Genomic DNA, 15,565 nt, shown 5'->3' with positions numbered 1-15,565 from the left:
ACTGTATTTACAGACAGGCCTTAAGTAATTAAGGTAAAATGAGGTCATATGAGTGGGCCCCAGACACAGAGAACACAGTTGGAGAGACCACCTTGAGACACAGCAATAAGGCACCATCTGAAAGACATGTGAGAGGTCTTGGAAGAAACCAAACCTACCAACATCTTAATCTTGGACTTCAAGCCTCTAGAATTGTGAGAAGAATAAATTTCTGGTGTAAGCCACCCAGTCTGTGGTATTCATTACAGCAGCTCTAGCAAGTTAATACAATAGGGTCCAGATTGGAGGAAAATGCAGAATTTACACTGTATTTTCCTCTATAATGGAGACATGTTATTAATTAGGGCTCATCTGTTGCAAGTAACAGAAACTAAATCCAGCCAACTTCAGCAAACGTAAGAATTTATCTTAAGGATACAGCAGTATCTCACGGAACCTGAGAGGCATACAGCTGGCCTCAGAAGGGCATTGGATCCAGGGCCTGGAGCATTGTCAAGATTCTGTTTTTTCAACTCTGCTTTTCACTGTGTATCTGCTTTAGTTTTTTAATCCATCCCATTTTGAATTCCTGGGGAAAAGACTGATTGGCCAGCCAGCTTGAGTGAGGGGGATTAGCCCCTCATCCAAGTCATGCCAGAGGAGGCAGGGTCACAAGGCACACAGTGGCCACCAGAGCCTGTGGCTATGAAGGGAAGGAGCACTCATCAGACTACCAAGTAAGTTCTCTGGAGTATGGAGGGCCCACCCCCTCTCAAGGGCAACGGGGAGATGAACATGAGATGCTCAGTGCGCTAAAGCAGAACAGCCAAAATATTAACAGTTTGGCTACAAGCAGCAAAATCAAAGCAAGAGCAGCTGGAGAGCTCATTCAGCCCAAGACTGCTTGCAACCTTATGGCCATTTCTCAACTGAAGACGGTGGAGAAGGAAAAGCTGCCAAGAATGTTGATTAGTGATCAATTGTAATTCCATTATATAAATGGTGCAGAATGTTCATAATCCAAAAAATACTGTGCAATGAAACATAACATGAAGCCAGACTCTGGTCTCTGGTTTTCTCTGTTTGGGAGGTTAAATCATTATTCTCTGAGAAGGAGGTAAACATTAAATAATGCTAATCGCTCTGAAGAAGCAAGTAAAGAAAATATATGAGGGACAAACTCTCACATAAATCTAAATAAAAAATGGTTACCCAGTCTGAATGAGCGTGGGAAAGGCCATCCTCTCACCTGGCATGGGCACCTGTTTTTGCTCAGGTTACTCTCTCCTCGTCTTCCACCTGGACTCCACCCCTGGAACACCAGTTTAGGCTCTGTCTCTTCCCTAACACCTTCCCTGAGCACACAATTTAGCATTTTATTTTTCTTAAAGTGTTTAGTATACACTGTGTTCCCCCTTGTAGGCTAAGGCTCCTTAGGATTAAAGCCCATGCATACTATTTGTTCCCACACATTGTCTGACAGGGCTTGGTATGCCTTTGATGAACTACATTTGTTGTCTTGACTTCTGGTCACGGGTTGAACAGGAAATGGTCAGAAATCTGCTTGCTGGGCTCAAATAACCTTAGAATAATTTGAGAAGCAAGAGAAATATCCAGGTATATTCTTTTTAAGATAAAAACTTTATTTTACAATTTTATAAAGCGGCTTTACATTAAGCACAAACAATCCATTTACTTTGTATAGAAACAAAATACCTTTCCATCTGCAAAAAATCAAGTTTTGCTGTATATAAAACTAACATGTGCACATTGTGCTTAAACTGCAAAGTCTGTACAGCTTTACAAAGGACTACCCTTCAGAAGGGCATCCTGTAAACACGTTATTGCATATTTAACACATGGTATATAACCCACATGTACAGTGGAAGAGAAACAAGAAAAGCAACCACAAGGAGGATGAAAATAGCAGCTTTCAGTGAGAGTCTGCACTGAGAAAGGAAAAGGAGCCACGTCTGGAGAGTTGTGCTTGTGTCATTTTTGCATTTGCTTCTGTGCACTGGATGGTTCTTGGATGAAGCTTTTATGTACAGTAACTCCTAAAAGGTCAAACTTGACCTTCATCCAGAAACTTTTGGCTGGTTTTACAAATGAAGTAGCAATAGATGTAACATCAAAGTGAACTCAAGATAAGTGGAAAAACAAAAACAAAACAGAACAAAACAAAAACAAACCTAATACCTATAATCTTAAAGCAAAGAAAAATTTAAAGAAACAAAATAATAAAATTTAAAAATACCCTCCCCATTCTAAGCTCAGAATAAGTAAACATTTTACATAATTTAAAACCCTAGAAAATTCTGTAGCTCTTTAGAGGCAAAAATGCAATGGATAGTGTAGGGCAGTGTTCCTCCCTGTATGCCCCCAGCTCCCCTGCGTCAGAATCACCTGAATGCTCATTACAAATGCAGACTATCAGACTTCACAGGCAGATTTACTGACTCTGGGATCTGCATTTCAATAAGCTCCCAAGTGATGCTGAGGCATTTTAAAGTTTGAGAACCACTGGTCTGTACTGACAATGCTGCTATAGGCTCAACTCCTCCTCTTAGAAAATTCTGGCATCACAAGACAAATCAAGTTGCTGTTGCAATGTGGAAGGCAGTGTAAAACCAACAGCAAGGAAATCACAACGCTATTTCTAGATCAAAAAGTCTTTCCTTCTTCAGTGGAAAAGGACAGCCACATTGTTAAGGCACGGTATTTGTCACAGAAGCAGTACCATACTGTTATCATCGAGTCTCATAATCTGAAGACCAGTATGCAAACAAAGCAGACGTATGAACCATTCTTAATAATAACAAATATGGGGAAGTAAGAAAGGTTCCCAGATTGGAGAAAGTTTATTTTGCACATCGGCACTGGGAATAAAAATTAGGGGAGACCAGATATGCTTGCTGAGACATCTAACATATATGAAATGCAAAGATCAAAAGCTAGGGGTAAGCCTAATAACTCAAAAGTGTTTTTATTGTGAGCAAAATTAAGAAGAGTGTGGTCACATCAATTGGGAGTTCAAGCTTACTTTTCTATGGTCAGTTTAATGTCTTCAGTGCAGATCTGTATCTTCTTTGCTTCTGCCCTCTTTGATGCTAACATATATATATATATGTTTTCCAGTTTCTAAGTAGTGCTTGGTAGTTTGAATTCAATTAAAATATAGTGTGTAAGCAGGTAACCTACCTGGCTCCTAAATGTGCACTTGATACAGGTCACAGATAAATGCATTGTGTTTGTCAGACTCGGTCCCCTGAAAGTGTAGGGTATCATATTTTCAAACTGTATAAGATATACTATTGATTTAGTGTACTGTCACAGCAAAATCAACATCCCTCGGTTTTATTTAATGCCTGAAGCCCTATAGCAGACACTGCCCATTGTATGGGGGCTCTGAAATCTATTTATGTGTGGTATAGGAGAATATATATACCTAAATAAAGATCTGATTACACATAAATGCAGTAACATCTCTTCTAATAGCTAGAATAACTTAAAATTAAATAAAAAAAAAAAACCAATGATGCACAGACTCACTAGTTTGGGAAGCTGATGATCAAGAATGATCTTGGTAGAAAAAAAAAACTTTGCTATGATTCTTGTATGTAGTATTTGATCTAATATTTTTATTTAAAGGGGGAAAAATCCTAAAAAAATAAAATATGGTGGTGGCTTTAAAGCTACTCTCTTTCCAAATTTAGATTTGTAATAAGTTTCCGAAATAATGTCCCAAAAATATCTCTCTCAAAATATACAAAACTCCAAGGTATAGTCTGAAATAAAATACAAAATTCTAGATAGTGACAAAAAGAAACTGTCACAATGGGGGTTGGGGAGGGATACACTGATTATCAAACTTTTACTGATTGTAGATCAAGTTTCAAAACAGAAACATTTTTGTAATTTCTTGTGCAGTCAACAGGTTTCATTTTAGTTGTGCTTACATTATATAACTGTGAAGCCTGAACACTGGTTGTGTTTTTAATTTACACATTTCAAGAAAACCATAATTAAATATTCACCATATACAACAAATTGAACAAATGCAACAAATACTCATTTGCTCCCAAGAAATTAATCTATAGAAATGAAACATCTTTTTAAAAAGTTGAACACAGTCTGCTATCCAGGCTACAAGTACATATTTACTGTATTACAGCACATTATTTTTTTAAAGTCTGCTTTCAACATAAATATAAATAATCACATTTTAAAAGAGCTCCATACTAAGTTTTCAGGTAAGTGCTAGACAGTTGGCCAGTAACAACTACTTACCATTATCTTTCTCACAAAGAGTGACTAGACTATCTGCGAAACTGTATAGGGTGATGGGCAAGGCAAAGTGAAACATCTTTGTTCAGCCCATTGATTAAACATTGTGTTCTAAATGCCACCTACATGTCTAAATACCCAACCCATGGAATGCAATTATTTTAGAAGGCTGGTTTTAAGGATCACTTATCACTTTGATAGAATCCACAAAAACCTAGTACATAACCTTTTAAAATGTGCCTATGCTCTCCTGAGACAGAGCCTGTAGTTTCTGTGTACAGCAGAGGCTGAAGTATAATTTTGGTTGTGAGCTCTAGTTGTGCTTTGCCCTGCTGCCTTTAAGGTAGCTTTTCCACCTCTTGACAAATTCTTTGAAGATCGGGGACTCATCAATGGTACTGAGTAGCTGCAACTGATTGATGTGCGTGGTATGATAGTCCCAGCGAGCCAGGTTAGGAGCGATGCCAAGCATGAAGTGACGGAGGTCATAGATGGTTCCTGAGCCAGTGTCATACAAGGGCAGCATGGCTTTAAGAGATTCCATGCCACGCTCATACAAGGACCTTGCTTCTTTTCCGAGTTTTTCCCCTGCAGTTTCTTTTAAGTCATACAGCCCAATTAAAGAATACATAAAGCCATTTAAAACAAAAGAGCTAGGTGTGGTTGGATATTCTTCATACCAGTCATGTTTATTCATAAACACAGCTTTAACTCCATGCTGCTCAGACAGAAACTTATAAGGGGCTGTTGCCCTTAAAGCTGAATTGAGGAATATATGGTCTTTTGTTAACAGATAGGCCCTGACTAATGTAGAAATGGCTTGCCCTTGCGCCATGGCAGAATACCATCCTGGCTCTAAAGACTTGAACCCTTCCCCTAACTTACGGGTCACCATAATTGGCCAGCCACCTTTCTCATCCTGGTTCCTTACTAGCCAATCACTAGCAGCAAAAAATGCAGCCATGTGGGCTGTGGTAGAGATGGTAATGTTGTCGAGGAATCCCTTACCTTTTGCAATCAACCTAACCACCTTCTTGGGCATTATTTTGGTTGGCTTGACAGCTTTTGTGTTTGAAAGACCCACTCCTTTCCTGAGGTCAGTGACCAGGTCCCTGGTAACTGTGCTCCATGAAGTTCTGGGCCCAATGCCATAGTATATATCTCTTTCTTTAAAAGCAATTAGCTGAGCATTTGAGACATAATGTATAGTGAAGAGCTGATTCTTTTCTGTGGTCTCTAGAACCACAGACACGCTTCCATTTGTCAAGAACTTGAGGTCGAATGAAATAATAAAATCTTTCGTGTTTCCCAGTTGCAAGGATACACCTTCACTGGTTTCTGCAGGGGAGAATATACCAACAGACTGGTTAGAAGAAAAGCACTTTTGTATTTGAAATCAAATTGCAATTCATCCTTGAAAACCCTGACCACACAAAATTAACCCTTAAATATTTTCAGTATCAGATCATTTGTAATTTTATTTTTTACTAAATTAACCAAAAACAAATGAAAGAATTGGTGAGTTCATGATGGCTTGTGAGCATCAGATCAAAGCTCTTACCTTTTGCCCTGTCTAGTTTATAGTAGAGGATTAAGAGTAAATGGCTAAGGTACTGTAGATCAAAACTGCCTTTTCTAAATCTAATACTAGCTGATGAGTAAAATCAATGACTATTCTAGTATACCTATTCTGCAAACAGGAAAAAAAGAAAAAGCCAAAAGCTGGCTCAGCACATAATATTGCAAGAAAGAAGCTAGAAGAAATGGTTATTATACATGAATTTTAAATTATTTAGCATTTAATATGTACTTACTATGTTCTAAGGGCTTTACATCTATTTACTCATTTAATCCCCTGAACAATTACAAGGGTAGGTGCTATTACTGTTCCTACTTTATGGATGAGGAGCTGAGACACAAGGAAGTAACTTGCCCAAGGTACAAGACTTGAACCCGGGTTGCCTGGTCTCGCTCCACAACACATTATTAATTTGATTTCGAAAATGATAGATTTGCTTTCACATACTTGCTAGAAGTGCTAACAAAATTTCTGGAAATTAAGCAATGGGCTCATGTATACAACAAAAAGTGAGAGAATGGTGGAGTGGGCAGGGTAAAGCACAAGCTTTGGAGTTTAAAAACCTCAGATTTGAATTTTTGTTCAACCACTAGCTTTGAGAAGTCTGGCAAGATGCAGTTTCTTTGAGCCTCAGCTTCTTCACATGTTAAATAGAGATAATATTACCTTGCAGGGTAATTGTGAGGATTTTAAAAAAGACAATGGAGTAGAATATAGTAATAAATGATGGTTATTATTCCAAAGCCACTGGCTTCAGAGGCTAAAAAAATAGTTAAAGCTGTTTTATCTGACAAATTATTAAAGAGCAAATTTCTCTTGAATATTTATAGTTATTAATGATGGTTAATTCCCAGAAAGATGACTTTTTGAATACTGCTGATCTAGATCTACCAAGAAACTGAGCATATTAAAATAGCAGCAGCAGCAGCAAGAATAAGAACAACAAAAATATATGTAGTACAAATTTAAAAATATTAAAGGAAAATCTTAATATCTTGATCTTTCCACAGCTTAAATGTCCAAAATGCATTCACATGTATTATCTCATTTGACACCTAATCTTCTGAAGCTGGTAGGGCAGGAATTATTATATTACATCTCCATTTTAGAGGTGAAGATATGTAGACTTTGCAAGGTTAAATGGTTTGCCCAATGCCAAAAGCTAATTAGTGGTAGAGCAGTGACTAGAATCCAGGTTTCCTGGACTCAGGTTCAGACTGTGAAAAAGACAAATGATATTGGAGATGGTATTCTTATAAGAATATTCAATAGAAAGCTTCTCTTAGACACAGACATAGAAGCAGATCTCTGCTTTGCAGAATCCTTGAAAAAATCTTTAGTGTGTCACCAGGAGCAAAGATCAGAAATGTGAACTGGGCTGGGCACAACTGGTCACACTCAGCAGTTTGGGAGGCCAAGGCAGGAGGACTGCTTGAAGTGAGGAGCTTGAGACCAGTGACCAGTCTGGCCAAGAAAGCAAGATCCTAACTCTACAAAAAATACAATAAAATAGCCAAGTGCAGTGGCATGTGTCTGTAGTCCTAGGTACTTGGGAGGCTAAGGTGGGAGGATTGCTTGAGCCCAGGAGTTTGAGGCTGAAGTGAGCTATGATCACACCACTCTCATTCTGGGTGACAGAACAAGACTCTGTCTCTTAAAAAAAAAAGAAAAAGGGAAAAATAAATGTGAACTGATGATAGTGTATACTTGGAGGGCATCAGTATGTTGAGTTGATCATTTAACTCTTGTAACACTGGACTCTAGCAGTATGGTTATATTTGGCCCAAGGCTCTTAATTACTTCATTGGATGGAACAGACAATTCTGAAAGTTGTATCAAGAATGAGAACATCCTCATAGACTTATGCATCAAACAATGCTCTGAGTAAGTTAGCAGAAAAAATGATTTCAGAAGTAAACTTCTGATACAGTAAAAAATCCATTTTATCTGGCAAAATGTCAACATGTACTCTCTCTCTTAACTAGCATTTTTCTGCATCTATAGTAAAATGGGATCTGAAGTTCAGGACAACGTCCCTGAAACATTGTAGGATTCTGAATTGACTTATGAACCACTCAAGATTAAATTATATTCAGTGGAGCAAACTATCTTGAGTGCTACTTATTTTTTCATTCTCATCAGATGGGATTATTAACTATGACATCTATTCTGGCCAAAGTGGATAACAATGACCCATCTTTAGAAATCCAAGTGTGAGGAAGCTGGAAGAGTACCCATTTCCTCCCAGAATTTCAGAAGCTGAAAGAGTACCCATTTCGTCCCAGAATTTCAATTTTATTTACACAAATGTAATGAAATGACATGGTTTAATCAGTCACCTTATGTCTTCATATGACAAACCAGTCCAAAGAACTCAGTAATGAACAATGTCAAGGGATGTAATCTTTTAAAAAGCCACCAGCAGAGGGGGTTACTGAGTCATCCAGGAGAAGTGACAGAAGTCACAATCCTCAAATTAACCAACCAACAATTATAATCTTCACAACAATCTTACAAATCGTTTAATTCCCATTTTATAGATACACAGAGGAGGTTAAATAACCTCCTGGCATCATTCAGGAGGATCTGAATGGGAGCAAATGGGATGGTGGCAACCAGTTTGGCAATGTAACAGGTAAGGTTCTGAGCTCTACTGGAAGTACTAGGCTATCTGAAGATTCCTCCTTCAAATCTAATAGAAAGTTTTGTTTTTTTATTGTTTGAAGCCCATGACCCATCCTCTCCTGACCAGTTATTCCCAGGAGTTACCGTAACTGTTTATTTTTGGTATATGTGACACATACACATGCACTTTAGGCAATAAAGGATGATCAACATTTAAGAATACTTTTGACATTGGTCTTAGCAATGATTGTTTAGATTTGACATCAAATGTACAAGCAAAAGGGGCACAAGCAAACAAGTGGGACTACATCAAACTGAAAAGCTTTTGCACAGCAAGGGAAACAATCAACAAAATGAAAAGCAACCTATAGAACAGGTGAGAATATGTACAAGCATATATCTTATAAGAGGTTAATATCCAAAATCTATCAGGAACTTATATAAATAGCAAAAAAAAAAATCTGATTAAAAAATAAGCAAATGATCTGAATAGGCACTTTTTCAAAGAAGATATATGAGTGGCCAAAAGGTATATAAAAAGGTGCTCAACATCATTAATCACCAAGGAAATAAATGCAAAGCAAAACCACAATGATATATCATCACCTTACACCTGTTGGGATGACTGTCATCAAAAAGGGAAGAGATAAGAAGTACTGGTGACGATGTGGAGAAAGGGGAACCCTTGTGCTCTTTGGGTGGGAAAGTAAATTGGCATAGTCATTAGGAAACAGAATGGAGGTTCCTCAAAAAATAAAAAATAGAACTACCAATGATCCATCAATCCCACTTCCTGGTATATACCCCAAGGAAAGGAAATCAATTATCTCAAAAAGAGAGATATCTGTACTCCTGTGTTCTTTGCAGCATTATTCACAATAGCCAAGGCATGGGAGCAACCTAAGTGTCTAGTATGGATAAACAAAGAAAACATGGTGTATATGTGTGTGTGTGTATAACATATAGAATAGAATATTAGCCATAACAAAGAAGGAAATCCTGCCATTTGTGACAACATAGTTGACCCCTGAAGGCATTATGCTACGTGTGACAAGTCAGAGAAAGATACTGTATGATCTCACTTGTATGTGGACCCCCAAACAACTGAACTCACAGGAAAGTAGAATGGTGGTTGTTGGGCTGGGGGGTGGGAAAAATGGGGAGATGTTGATCAAAGGGTACAAACTTCAGATATAAGACGAGTAAGTTCTAGGGGTCTAATGTACAGCATGGTGACTATAGTTTACTGTACTGTATGCCTGAAATGTGCTAAAATATCTCTTAAATGTTCTCACCACCACCACCACCATACAAAGAAAGGTAACTATGAGGTGATGGATGTGTTAACTAATTTAATTATGGTAATCATTTCACAATATCTATGTATATCAAGGCATCACATTGTATACGTTTGCCAGTTATACCTCAATAAAGCTGGGGAAAAAAAGAAGAGCCTTTAAATCACTGTTTCATATCCAACAAAAACTGTTATCAATCCATTCATTTAATCAACAGATTTACTATGTAGCATGAGCAGAGGCCCTACTCAAAATCTTGAGAAACACCGAGAGAAAGAAGAATCAGGCAGAAGAAGAGAAGCTCCCAAGAAGCCTGAGCAAGAATGGCTACAGAGATAGGAGAAAGTGAGGTCATGGAAATCAAATGAAAAGTGTGCTCGGGGAAAGGGAAAGCTAATTTAATTTGATAGAGTAGGACAGGCCTAAAGTTTCAATTCATTCAATTTTAAAATTAGAAAAAGGAAAACATTACTCAACAAATAAGCAAATAAACAACAAAAATATGCTGCAGAACCTATTATATGACTCTTTACCCATATTTGATTTTATCCCCTTTCAGAAAAAAAATTGAAGGCCAAGAAAGAGGAAAAAAAAGGCCAACAGCATTCAGCTTGTGGTCCTCCAGGATCTCACCTCACTTGGGCCTATGCTTTTATGGGACTAGAAGTGTTTCAGATTTTGGAATATTTACATATACATAAATATCCTGGGGATGGGACTGAAGTCTAAACACAAAATTCTTTTATATTTGCTTTTATGCAAAATGCTTTTATGTACAAGTTCCAATTTCCTCTTAATGGTGATTCTCTGAATTTATCTCCCATGAGGTCTATATCCTCTAAGAACTCTCCTTTCTCATACCTATGCTTCAATAAAATAGTCTCACCTCTTTGATTCCCTTCCTCCACTCTGTTCTGAGCAGTAACTCCCACGTATCTCCAACTCACCTTCTCTCATACTCTTATAGTATGCAACAGGAGGTGCAGCATCCTTAGTTCAAAACTCCGAAATCTGAAATGCTCCAAAATCCAAAACTTTTTGAATGCTAACATGATGCCACAAGTGGAAAATTCCACATCTTCCCTCATGATGGGTGGCATATATTATTAAAAATATTATAAGAAGTTACCCTCAGGCTATGTGTATAGCATATGAAATGTAAAAGAATTTTGTGTTTAGACTTCAGTCCCATCCCCAGGATATTTATGTATATGTAAATATTCCAAAATCTGAAACACTTCTAGTCCCAAGCATTTCAGATAAGGGATACTCAACCTGTACATGCACACACAGAATTCCATTCCCAGCTAGCACGCTTCCACCAACAGGGAGTTCCAACTTAGAATAGCTGTGTCCCACTCACAGACTGGCTGTTAGAGACAGAGTTCTCTCCTCTATATGCTTAAAATCATCTTAGGAAGTAGTTTTATCTCCAGCTACTGGCTACAGAATGAGGGGCTAAGGTGAAGATCCCTCACTTAAGATGTGGGAACCTATCTTTTGTATTACTCAGAGCACCCAAAAGTGCACAATGAAATCTGTTGCTCTAAACAGGACAGAGTTCAAAAGACTGTCCTAGAAAACCTTCTAAACACTCAAGAAGATCAAGGTGAGGGCTGCTGATTCCACCCTAATCCAGACAACCTTTATTAACTGGTGCAAAAATAAGTTTGTTGAGTGCACCCAAAAGTTCTTTTGCATAGTCTAATCATTTCCTGTTGCAATAACCTCTTAGGTATCACAACCTAAATATTCTTAAACATTCAGTTGTACTTTCTCATTCAGCCAAACCTGTTGTTTACAATAAGCAAAGATGCTCTGTGTACCAGAATATCACAGAATGCCATGGGAAAAAAGGAGTTCTAGTCACAGAACAAAAATTAAAGGTCATCTATTATTTGCACTGCATTCAGTACTCATAAATTCATTACTTAAGGCTATCTAGAATGAGTAGGTTTGTATTGTGGCTTTCAGGGTCTATAAATTACACAGTCATCAATGAAGAAGAAGAAGAGAATACAGAAGAGGTCTTATAACCTTTCCTCTCTTTTCATTTACCAACGGCAAGATTGGTGGGAGGGTGGAACAAGTTCTGTACTTGACAACATTCCCCCATAGAGAATTAGCCTGAGGTGCTAACTAAAATTATTTCATTGTCTTCTTAAGTAATGGACTCATTAATTCTCATTGATATTGATTAGTGCAGGAAAATGCATTAGATTCTAATTAATGAGACTGTCTTAGTAAAAGGGGAAATGCTGCATAAAGTTAATTTTTGTAAATTATTTTATTAATGAAAATGGCTTTACATGAAGTTTGAGATAATCTACTACATTAACAAATTCCAATATGGGAAACAGGCCTCTTTGGTAATGTTGTATTATCCTGAAAAAATTAAAAGCTATTGGCAAAGGGTAGGCAAAGGAAAGGATGGCTGTCTCCTTAAAACCATTCTATTTACTGCAAAAGTTTAAAAATTAAACTATACTGTATTGAAATACTAAATGGAGGAACTTCTTTCCTATTGGATATAGACCCCTGGAGGCAGGTATACATTGTGCAGTAACCCGGGCCTTACCATTCAATCTATGGCTTGGCTCTTTACATAGTAAATATTCCTTTTTATAATCTTGACTTTTTAGCTCTATCTTTTTTTAGAGATTTCACTGGGGTGACACCATTTGTTGCTTTATATATGTAACATAAAGGGTCTGCTTATGTGTTTTTTAAACCATATTAAAATTTTAAGGGAATATCAGGGTCCCATAAACCAACATAAAATTAGCAGGCACATATAACACACAACTTACCTGGTGCAATAAACTGTTTGACATTGGTGAATCTAGACTTATCAGCCACATTAGCCATAAAGCAGCCCTTTGGCACAGTCCAGTCATTAGGCTTGTTGTTTTTGTCTCTGTCTTCTGCTGTTTCATATACCTCTATGTGAGGAGGTTTCTCAGTTAGATTCTTGCTGTAATGACTTAACCCATACTGTGCAATCTGGATTGGATAGAAATAGCCTTGAGGTCCCCATTGTGTAGATAATGGCACACCTATAAAATAGAGAAACAAAATGAATAATCATATCAAGACATTTACAAGCCTATTCCTAATACCACTCCTCACTGATTTACTTCTGGGGAATCTTACAGGGTTATCAGGAAGTTGTGGGCTTCCTCATAATACTGCTCTCATACTGACCAGATCTAGTACCAAATTAACCAGATGTGAAAAACAAAAATTAAGTATTCTTTCACTCTCATTCATTATTTGTTAACAAATAGTGCAATGCTACAAATTACCTTTTAAGGACTGGTTTTTTATGTGTGTTACTCTTGCTCATGGCTATAGATGTCACGTTTCATAATCCTGTTTCATACATTCGAATTCTGCACAATTTAGATGCTATACAGTTAATGTCACCACAGTTCTATTTTCAATATTAATCCTGAAATTTTCTTAAACATTTATACTTATCAAGTTACCACATACTCATCTTTCCCTCCAATGTCAAAGTGTGGTCTACTAATTAGGTATGTCATCTGATGGTTAATGTATTTGCTTAAAAAGCCAGTTGTGGCTGGGCACGGTAGCTCACGCCTGTAATCCTAGCACTTTGGGAGGCTGAGATGGGTGGATTGCCTGAGCTCAGGAGTTTCAGACCAGCTTGGGCAACACGGTGAAACCTCATCTCTACTAAAATACAAAAAGTTAGCTGGGAGTAGTGGCGGGCGCCTGTAATCCCAGCTACTTGGCAGGCTGAGACAGGAGAATCGCTTGAACCCAGGACTCGGGGGTTGCAGTGAGCCAAAGTGGCACCACTGCACTCCAGCCTGGATGATGGAGCAAGACTCTGTCTCAAACAAAAAAAAAAAAAAAAAAAAAAAAGCCAGCTGTGACTTGGCAATTTAAAATATAAACAGCTTGAAATTCTTTTTCATATCTTTCCTATTAAAATGTAATTCTTAAGAAGTGTTTTTTAAAACACGAATTTCGTTTGTATATTTCACCACAGATTCTTGAAATAATTCATTAATGGATTACCTTTTGTAAAGTTCTAAGCACAACTTTTAAATGTTTGGTATTAGTGTTTATCTTAGTAATTTCTTTCTTTTTTTTTGAGACGGAGTCTTGCTTTGTAGCCCAGGCTGGAGTGCAGTGGCCGGATCTCAGCTCACTGCAAGCTCCGCCTCCCGGGTTCATGCCATTCTCCGGCCTCAGCCTCCCGAGTAGCTGGGACTACAGGCGCCCGCCACCTCGCCCGGCTAGTTTTTTGTATTTCTTAGTAGAGACGGGGTTTCACCGTGTTAGCCAGGATGGTCTCGATCTCCTGACCTCGTGATCCACCCATCTCGGCCTCCCAAAGTGCTGGGATTACAGGCTTGAGCCACCGCGCTCGGCCAGTAATTTTTTTTTTCTTTTTTTTTTTGAGACGGAGTCTCGCTCTGTCGCCCAGGCTGGAGTGCAGTGGCCAGATCTCAGCTCACTGCAAGCTCCGCCTCCCAGGTTTACGCCACTCTCCTGCCTCAGCCTCCCGAGTAGCTGCGACTACAGGCGCCCACCACCTCGCCCGGCTAGTTTTTTGTATTTTTTAGTACAGACGGGGTTTCACTTGTTAGCCAGGATGTTCTCGATCTCCTGACCTCGTGATCCGCCTGCCTCGGCCTCCCAAAGTGCTGGGATTACAGGCTTAAGCCATTGCGCCTGGCCATATCTTAGTAATTTCTTACATAGGAGCTACAAATCCTACATTTATATAATATTGTATTGCTGAATCACGTATGTATTGAGAGATAAACTACTATCTGTAGTTCTAAAATTAATAAGAATCTGATGAGCACAGCAGAGACTGGGAATCTACAGAATTTTAAGTGTTTTGTTGTATATTCAAAACAATGTTTACGGAATTAGGCTACAGGTAAGCTTTTTAACATTTGTATCTTTCCTCCAAGAGGGGGATCCCCTCTGTAATTCAAATAAAAGGTAGTTTATACAACCTCATTAAAGATGACTGGTGACTACAATAATGTGCAACTAGCACAAGAACTGAGACTGATCAATGAAACCAAACAGCAGCCCAGAAACTCATTCTAGTACTCCTAAATTTAGTGTAATGACGAATATTCCATCAAAATCAGTGGGAAAACAGATGATTCATTACATATTGGGGAAAAACATTTAAAATTAGGCTGTGACTTTGTACCATTTGCCAAAATATAAATCAATTTAGCAGAACTAAAGAAGTTAAATGTAAAAAAATGAAACCATAAAACTGTCAGAGAAATTAAAAGTGAAAAGCTGATCATAATGTGGTATGGCAAGTGCCTTTCTAAGCATAAAACGAAGAGACACAAAGATCCAAAAAAACCCCATAAGTTCAATAAATGGAACTAAAAACTTCTAAAACCAACAAATCATATGTAAAATGAAAAGACAACCAAATTGAAGAAATATCTTTAACATATATATGAGTATTGCTACCCTTACTACATAAGTTCACACAAATACATTTTTTAAAAACTCCACTTATCACATTAGAAAAAGGGGTAAAGAACATGAAAATATGGCAAAAAGTATAAGAAAAAGATATCTGACCTCACTAGTTGTTAAAGAGAGAAAATTATAATGTCCCTTTGTAACCAACAGACAGAAAAACAATGTTCCATGATGGCAAGAGTTGGGTGAAAATGACACCCTCATACTCTGCTACTGGAAGTAGGAGCAAGTTCCACCTTTCTGGAAAACGGCTGGCAAAAGAGTACAAAGGTTTGGCAGGTTATTTGACATTGCAGTT

The 15,565-nt window shown here is 37.9% G+C and overlaps 1 protein-coding gene across 3 annotated transcripts in view; it reads right to left on the bottom strand.

The window, feature by feature from the left end:
- Positions 1-1,601: 1,601 nt before the first annotated feature.
- GLCE (glucuronic acid epimerase) overlaps positions 1,602-15,565 on the bottom strand; it is a 127,141-nt gene continuing 113,177 nt past the window's right edge. For 2 of the 3 annotated variants that reach the window (XM_025390722.1, XM_025390724.1), the window contains 2 exons: positions 12,579-12,824; positions 1,602-5,604 (listed from right to left, as the gene is read on the bottom strand). In XM_025390722.1, the coding sequence (XP_025246507.1) occupies positions 4,580-5,604; positions 12,579-12,824 (1,271 nt within the window). In that variant the 3' untranslated portion in view covers positions 1,602-4,579. Of the gene's footprint in view, positions 5,605-5,728; positions 7,063-12,578; positions 12,825-15,565 lie in introns of those variants that run through there. The other variant, XM_025390725.1, reaches the window with a different exon arrangement.

Source organism: Theropithecus gelada, chromosome 7a (genome assembly GCF_003255815.1).
Source record: "Theropithecus gelada isolate Dixy chromosome 7a, Tgel_1.0, whole genome shotgun sequence".
Taxonomy (NCBI): Eukaryota; Metazoa; Chordata; class Mammalia; order Primates; family Cercopithecidae; genus Theropithecus; species Theropithecus gelada.
Note: the sequence above shows the minus strand (reverse complement) of the source record. Positions and strands in the feature narration are given on the sequence as shown.